This window comes from Astatotilapia calliptera, chromosome 22, assembly GCF_964374335.1.
Source record: "Astatotilapia calliptera chromosome 22, fAstCal68.1, whole genome shotgun sequence".
Classification (NCBI taxonomy): Eukaryota; Metazoa; Chordata; class Actinopteri; order Cichliformes; family Cichlidae; genus Astatotilapia; species Astatotilapia calliptera.
This window is the reverse complement of record NC_137442.1, coordinates 20,334,884-20,343,225: the sequence shown is the minus strand read 5'-3', so window position 1 is coordinate 20,343,225 and position 8,342 is coordinate 20,334,884. Positions and strand designations below refer to the sequence as shown.

The following is an 8,342-nucleotide window of genomic DNA, read 5'->3' as shown; positions in this document are numbered from 1 at the left end:
CACACTGTTTAGAAGTCTGAAAGAGGTTTTGTCACTAGAATGACAGACATGACTTCTGTTTCTATTTAGACACTTAAGTACAGCTGTTGTTCCTCGGCCTGAAACCACCCCAGATGCATTTACAGAACAGTAGTAACAGTGTCACTTTATGGGCTAAAGTTATCATGCCAGGCTGATTCTTATTTCGTGGACAGCTCCTGAATGCTTAAACAGATGGACTGCTTATGTATTATTGGTCTAAACAGAAAACAGTGTGTATTGTAGTTGGATTATATAAGCAACCAGCTTCAAATAAATAAATAATTACTATATTTACTGTGATTTAGTTAGTAGATGATCTTTTTTAAATGCATCAGTTATTCAGATTCTTAGCATTCTTTTAAACATCTGTGGTTTATGGCAGTCTGGGATGTTAGCCTGTTTACCAAATCCATCAAGGTACCCAAGCTGAAGTCACATATAGCACTTTTCTACTCTCCTAGAGCACCCAAAGCACTTTATACAACATGCCATATTCACACTCAGTTCACACAAGCACTTTTTTCTATGCTTTTAAGTGCTTCCTACCTAAAATTCACACACATACTCCGATGGATTGGAGAGCAACTCGGGGTTAGTATCCAAGTAGTCTCTCTCCATGATAAAACTTTCATAACAATTAGAGACAGTTTATTTCTTTGCAACTAAATTCAAATACAAGTTGTTCAAAAGGATCAAATAATCGTTTCCCCCACTGTAAAAATTACTGTTGATTGGCAGAATGAAGCTATAATGCATATCCCAAAAGTTCAATTTGTCTGAAGAACCTTTTTTGTTGAACTAGCCAATCAGAACCCACATATTCAATTCACAATTGCATAACAACACAAACACACACACACACACACACAAATCTTGTACTAGTGTGAATTTCCTAAAGCCTCTGGCAATGCAATGACGTAATTTTCTACTACATAGGATCTAAAGTTGACAACAAGGGGGGAAATAGATGAGGTAAATAAATAGACGTACATCAGCTTAGAAGCAACACTGTTGCATTTTCACCTTTTAAATGATTTCAAAATAATTAAATCGTTTGTTTCCCTGATTATTTTAATTTTTTAACCCTTACTGACATTCTGAAACTGACACGCGTGCACAAAACACACGGGCGCGCGCACACACCTCCTTTCCCGTTTGCCCAACCCCCACAACACAGAAGTCACCGCCCTTCCTTCTCGCTCTCACACCAACATGACTACCGACACCGCCGCTCCAAACCCAACCGACAAGCCGGAGCATCACGGAAGTTGTAGTCCCGCTCGCGCTAGCCAGTTCGAGAAGGCGAGGCCTCACCAAAATACAACTCCCATCTCGACCCTCGCACGCCGAGCCCCGTCGTCCAATCTGAATATGTGGGAGGAGCGCATCCGCCCACAAAAGCCACAGCTATCTCCCTGTATCCCCCCCTTTAAAAAAATCAATTGTGCACGAAAAAAAGGGGAACACGCTTAAAATACCAACACAGGTGACGGTTTGTTTTCGGCGCGCGACGGACAGCGACGAGGCGTCCCCGCGTCGTGCGGCGTGAGAAACAGCGGTGACAGGCAGGAGCTGCGAGGAGGGTGTTGTCCTGATGCTTAAATGGAAGTGGGTGGGCCTCTACGGTCACACACTGCCAACTTCTCTGTGGATATCACTCTGACAACCGCCAATTTGTTCGTTTATGGACTGTCTATCCGGTAACGGAGTCATACGACGGATCTGTGAGGTGTCCGGCGGACCGGGGACGGTCACCGCTCTCTCTGTTATTTCCGTTATTTGGGGCTGTTTGATTGTTCCTGCGCTTGGCACCGCCCTTCCTGGCCGGTGGGTGGTTTCGTCAAACGGGCAGATCCGCCACGGCTCAGAGCCGAACATATAGGCCGTCCTCCGCCTGTGTACCCGGCCGGCCTTCTACCGTGAACTACACCCTCTCCCTCTCGGTATATTAATGCGTTATGAGTGGTAGGTACCCTCCCCCTCCCCGTCTCCACCCCTCCTTCCCTCTTTATAGCCGTTTGACAGATAGGAAGCTCAATGCCCCTTTGATATTGATGATAAGGTTACTGGTTTCTCTTCTGTCTATATTGATCACCTCTGTGATGCCATATATGGTATTTTTTTGCTTGGATTTTATTTGCAGCATGCAGTGCCCCGTATACTGCTCGGGACTTTGTAGTACTCAGTAATCCCCATGTGATAATATTGTAATTGAAAATATTCTAACATTTCTGCCTCTTCCTCACAGACTCGAAGAAGGAATCATCTGGAACTGAAGGAGGGAAAGCATCTAAAAGGGGGAAAAGTTCTGGATCACAGGTAAAAGCAAGGAGACAGGAGTTTATTATAGTTCGTTACTTTTCCCTTGCCTGTAGGCCAAAAATGTACTCCCTCCCTCCCAGCCTAGCCAGCCAGACACCTCTGGGGGCGTTTCTCTGGTGAATTCCACTTCCTGCTTCTGTGCAGCCCTACAGTGAGCCAACCCAGAGCCTCATGAATAGGCTTACACGGCTGTCACACTTCAGCCGCTATACTTTTTGAACTGTCTGTTTGAATTATGGTCAGAATGATTTAATTCTGCACGTGGATATTATTGAAAGACCTGCAGCTTTGGTTAAGTGGCCCCAAGACTGTGAAACTTCTCTCTGCAGCAGGTTGTATACATATATATCTTTGAGATTATTTTTAAGCCAGGCAGCTGTTCTTGAGCGCATCTTATTGTCATTAAATGTGCATGACGAGCATCGCTGCTGTGTTAATTTTCCTGCTGTTGTAGTTGTTACAAAATCTAGGCTGTTTCCCCGTGCACTGTTGTGAGGTGTTGAGCATTAAAAATTTGCCTGCGACCTAGTTCCTTTGAAAAGGGAGGAGAGAGAAGGCGGCATTTTCTTCCAGTGTTCTCAGAAAACAGAAATGTGGTTCTCACACGCCCACCCACTCGCTTCCTGTAATACCGCCCACTTCCACTGACAGCTCTCTCTCTCGCTTTCACTCAGCTTTTTGTGTTTCTTTTTTCTGCACCATGTTATTTCCCACCCCTCGCTCTTTTTCTCTTATTCATTTAAAATTAATCATTGCGTGAGCGTTTGCAATGATACCTGCTATCATCCCCAGCCTTAAGCGTTTTTATCTTTGCACATGTACTCTTTGGCTTTGTTTGTGTATGCGTACAAGCTGTTAATGTATGTTTCTAACCCTGACTCCCTTCTTGTCCTTCCTTCACCTGTCACTCCTGTTTTCCCTATCACCCTTCTCACCCCTCCCATCCATCCATCCATTACTCCTCCATCCCCTTTCCTCCACCGTCTCCTCTAGGATTCCTCTCAGCCCTCTCCATTGGCTCTGCTAGCAGCCACCTGCAGTAAGATCGGAGGGCAGGGGGGAGCAGAGGGGGCACAGGGCCAAGCAGGGGCCCAGCAGATCCAGGTCCAGGCTGGTCAGATCCAGTTGCAGGCGGGACAGATCCAGGGTCAAATAGTGGTGGACACAGCTGGGGGTCAGGCCTTAGTGCCCCAGCAGCTAGAACTGGTCCCGGCACAGTTCACAGGGAACGGCTGGCAGATCATTACAGCAGCGCCTACTATGGCCAAGGAGAACACCAGTCAACCTGTTGCTGTGACCGTGGCCACCACCTTGACTAATGACAGCTCACCTGGTGGACGTAAGGTGAGGGGAGTGGTGTGTTTGTGCAAATGTTTTTATCAATTTTTAATCCTTGTCCACATAACTGATTTACTGCTCCTTTCCTGTTGGGCAGGTAAAGGCAGTAGGTGGGACCAACAGTGTCGCAGCCAATCAGCAGCAGCAATTTCAGATCATCCAGGTTCAGAACCTGCCCAATGCCGGAGCAGGAGTCCAGTATCAGGTCATCCCGCACTTGCAGACTGCAGATGGACAGCAGATCCACATCAGCCCTCAAACAGCGTCCATCGGGGCCGTTCCCGAGCAGGTTCAGCTCATCCAGAGTTCGGGCCAGACCCAAGCTATCATTCAACCCACCAACCAGCAGGCCATCCTGACGAGTACAGCCAATCAGACGGTTCCACTGCAGATCCGTCCTGCGCAGTCATTCCCACTTCAGCTGCAGACTCTGCAAGGCTCCCAAACTCCTGTCATGACCACAGTACCTATAAACCTTGGTGGCATGACCCTGGCTTTGCCTGTGATCAATAATGTCGGAGGGGGTGGAGCTGTGCAGCTTATCCAATCAGCAGATGGCACATTCTCTGTTGCTAATGGCAACCAGCTGGTGACAACAGCTGTGTCAGGGGTGGCTCCTACCACAGCTGCAGCTGGATCAACAATGGCAGTAGCTGAAGGCGACAGCGTGCCTGATGGGGCTCAAGTGGTTTCAGCTGGATCAGAGGGTGGATCAGCTGACGCCCAAGTGCAGAGCAGCGAGGCAGACTCTCAAAGCCAGAATCAGACCAACGGGCTACAGAACCAGACAGACACACCTGGAGCCATTCAGCAGGTGATTGTGGGCCAGGTGGGGCACCAGTTGGTGCAGCAGATCCAGCTGCAGCCCCAGGCTCAGAGTCAGGGTCAGGCACAGGGCCAACAGCAACCTCAGCACATTCAGACCCTGCAGCTGGCTCCAGGACAGACCTTGCAGCCCATCCAGGCCTTCCCGAACTCTGCCCAGGTCCTTATTCGTACCCCAACCCTATCACCCTCTGGGCAGCTCACCTGGCAAACGCTGCAGCTACCCGGTGGAGTCTCCCTGCAGGGTGGTCTCGGGACAGCTGTGCCACAGCAGCTGACGCTGGCTCCGGTAGCTGGTGGGACTGCAGTTGGAAGTGGGGGACTAGTCTCTCTTAGTGGAGCTCCCTTGACGCTAAGTGCAGCCCAGATAAACCCTGGGTCAGGGGTGCAGACGGTCAGCATTGCAGGACTGAGCACAGCTGGGGTCCAGGTGCAGGGCGTACCACTCACTATTACTGGTCTACAGGGTAAGGGCATTATGAGAGTAACTGTCTAAATGCGTATTCAGCACCAATCTGCTCACTTTCATAAACCGTGAATGCAATGGGGTTGTGGAGACAGAGAGTCTTTATTTCTTGAGAAAATATCATATTAGTCCAGTGCGCTAATCCCTCATATCATGACAAACTAATCTATAAAGCTTGAATTAAAGGATGTCCTGCTCTCCTGCTTGCTCAGTTAGACTGTGTGTATGACACATAGTCTGTAATAAAAGTGCATGTTGCCTCTCTGTCTTTAAAGTGAAGACCAAGTCATTGAACTACATTCTTTCTAGTGATCAGCAGAGGGTGACTCTCTTGGTATCAGTTTGTAGAAAAGTCTATGAAAAATGATACTACATCTCACTTGTCTTAATACCTCAGCAATTATTTTCCTAAAGAGTTAAAGGCTTTAAGTGTTAGTTTCAAGTCTTCTTGAGTGAAATTCATATGCTCATTTAGTACATTTAGAATAGAACAGACAATGCAGCATATGCTTTAGGCCTAAAGTTTCAAAGCAGATCACCTCAAACCAATGGGAGATATAATGGTGGCTCCATATTGTATGTACAGCCTGTAGTCAAAGGTGTTCTTGTTTTTTAACTTTCTCTGTTGTAATATAGAAACTGTTCTTGTTTTTGATCATGTGTTTACACACTTTCAATCATCCTCCAGGTCAACCACAGGGTCAAGATGGGGTCAAAGTTCAGTCGTCTCCAGTGACTGTCACTGTGGGCAATGTTGCATCAGGCTCGTCAATGAGTCCAGACCAGCTGAGCTCTGTGCAAAGTTCTTCAGACCAGGAGGGACCGCCCAGCAAGAGGCTTCGACGTGTTGCCTGCTCTTGTCCAAACTGCAGGGATGGAGAGGGAAGGTATGCAAAGCATGCATAAGATACTCATGATTATTTCTAGTCTTTGAAGGGACTTTGAAGGCTCAGAAGTTATAGTGAATCCAAACTATACAATCTCAAAGGAAGCAGTTTTTTGTTTTTGGACTTAAAAGTCTTTCCGTAGTGGATTTTTTTTCATCACCTCACAGCAGTTTTCTCTCTGTACTGATTACTACTAACAAATTAACAAAACTGACAAGACTGACACAGTTCATTCTCCATAAATCCATAAATTACATGTTCTCAATTTTGAGAACATTGAGAAAAAAAATTATTGTTTCCAGAATTTTCAATATCATGCACCAACAGTGGTTTAAAAAAAGATGCAATTGAATTTTAATTGCTTTTGAATAAAAGATTAGGATTCCTAAGCTGAAATTTTACATACTCATATATTGGTTACCATGTCCATATAATGTTTTTAAAAAATATATATATATATGTATATATGCTAATGAGACATAAAGTTTACTTCCTGATTCATAAAAAATTTGTACCTTGTTCTGCTACGCTGCTTAACATACACAGACGCGTTGGCAGTTGGGCCCAGTGCTCGTGAGATAACTTCTGAGGCTTGCAAATGCAGAGGAGAAGTGGGGGTGGGGTGCAGGCAAACGACTGAAAGAGAAGGCGGGGTCCAACTTGACAATTCATGCATCTGCACATACTAAATGAGACAAAAGCACAAAACTATATCTAAAACTGTTTTCACACATGAAGCACTGAAAATGTCATGAGAATTGGCTTCTTAAACACAACACGCAGCAACAGGAGGAGTGCATGACAGCCATATTCTCACTACAGGAAATGCTCTATTTGGTTTAGGGGAGGGACTTTGCCTGAGAACGTTTGTTTTCCTGCATGCGTTTCTTTCAGGTAATGCTAAAGCTTTAGGGTTACAGAGTATATTGGGGGGGGGGGGGGGGGGGGGGGGGATAAGCAAAAGGCTTTGTAATATAAAAATTATGGAATTACAAATATAAACATGTAATTATTATGGGAGTATTTTGAGTTTGATCTGTAGCACACACACACAAACCTCCTGGTCCTCACTCATAACAGAAGTTTGTGTTGTAGGAACAGCGGGGATCCCACAAAGAAAAAGCAGCACATCTGCCACATGGAGGGCTGCGGGAAGGTCTATGGAAAGACATCCCACCTACGGGCCCACCTGCGCTGGCACACCGGTGAGAGGCCGTTTGTCTGTAACTGGATCTTCTGTGGCAAGAGGTTCACCCGGAGCGACGAGCTGCAGAGACACCGGAGAACACACACAGGTGGGAGAAAGCATAGACACAGACATGCAGGGTGATTTTGAATTGAATTTGAATTCACTGCTGAATGCAAACTAGAGCTGCAATGTTTTAATTTTACCCTCAGTTCTTGAGAAATGTCCAGCAGAAGCCAAAGTGGCACCTTTAAAGGTTTTTGTTTTTTCCCACCACCCAAATAATCTATAGGGCAGAGAAAAGCTGCAAAAATAGGTGGAATCACAATTTTTCTTTACTTTCTTTCTTTTAAAGTCTTCCTTAAAACATTAGTCTGACTCTTTTGTTCTCCACACTGTTGCAGGAGAAAAGCGCTTTGAGTGTCCCGAATGCTCCAAGCGCTTCATGCGCAGCGACCACCTCTCGAAGCACATCAAGACCCACCAGAACAAGAAGAGCAGCGCCGCGGTGGCAATCATCACCACTGACGACATGGAGGAAGACACTCCCGAGGACCTCGGCGCCTCCCCGCAGATTGTCGCCGTAGCAACACTGTCGCGTGACTCTGACCCCGCTACGCCGACCACTTCCAATCACCTGGAGGAAGAGGAGGAGGAAGAGGAGGAGTTTGAGTAGGCGCCTGCCTCCCGTCTCTTCGCTGGAAGGCTGGCTTCCTGTTTTTTTGGAGGTCTTTGCATAGACTGTAAGGGGTTACTTTTCTCTTTTTTTTTTCTTCCTTTTTTTTTCTAAAATTTGACCTTATTTTGAAAGGGTTCGCTCACGAAGAGACTCTAAAGGGACGGGCAGGGATCCATGCGATGAAGGGAAACCTGAAAAATATAAACAGTCTAAAACAAAACTAACGCGTATAATAACAAAATAGAGAAATTTAGAGTGTATCAAAGATTAGTTTGGCATTTATAAAAATTTAATCTATTAAGAATTTCAGGTGTGGCGGGGAAGGGATGTACGCAGATTAGCACAAGACAGGGGACCTGCTGAATTTGAAACCACCCGACACTGAGAGACATTTTCCTAATCACAACAGAACTCTATGCACAAAAGTTGTGTTCCTGCTTCACACCTGTCAGGCAGTGCTGAGGGTCAATCAAGGTACAGAGCTGTTGCAGATCAGTGACAGAGCAGGGGCAGTATTGGGAGGGGGGTGGGTGTAAATGTGAGCTGTGTGAATGAGTGTGTACTCCCATGCTGTCCTGCAGAGGATCTACCTAATTTGAGTTTTTATTCATGGTTCAG

General features: G+C 46.2%; 1 protein-coding gene and 1 long non-coding RNA gene across 2 annotated transcripts; one reads left to right on the top strand and one right to left on the bottom strand.

Moving 5' to 3' along the window:
• The first annotated feature begins 1,844 nt into the window (after positions 1 to 1,844).
• On the top strand, positions 1,845 to 7,830 carry sp4 (sp4 transcription factor). Its single transcript, XM_026156692.2, has 7 exons — positions 1,845 to 1,986; positions 2,270 to 2,340; positions 3,337 to 3,687; positions 3,779 to 4,973; positions 5,661 to 5,859; positions 6,955 to 7,154; positions 7,450 to 7,830. The coding sequence occupies exons 1-7, from the start codon at positions 1,980 to 1,982 to the stop codon at positions 7,719 to 7,721; spliced, it is 2,295 nt and encodes a 764-aa protein (XP_026012477.1). The 5' UTR covers positions 1,845 to 1,979; the 3' UTR covers positions 7,722 to 7,830.
• On the bottom strand, positions 5,056 to 7,453 carry LOC145423808 (uncharacterized). The gene is made up of 4 exons (XR_013904852.1): positions 7,252 to 7,453; positions 6,917 to 7,126; positions 6,375 to 6,495; positions 5,056 to 5,838 (listed from the first exon to the last, which is right to left on the bottom strand). It is a non-coding gene; the product is annotated as an uncharacterized LOC145423808 (long non-coding RNA).
• Positions 7,831 to 8,342: the final 512 nt, after the last annotated feature.

Bases quoted from the DNA above. Each gene is read 5' to 3' on its own strand.
- sp4 (XM_026156692.2), top strand. The intron at 5,860-6,954 runs GTATGCAAAGCA...TTTGTGTTGTAG, and splicing joins TGCAGGGATGGAGAGGGAAG to GAACAGCGGGGATCCCACAA. The intron at 7,155-7,449 runs GTGGGAGAAAGC...ACACTGTTGCAG, and splicing joins ACACCGGAGAACACACACAG to GAGAAAAGCGCTTTGAGTGT.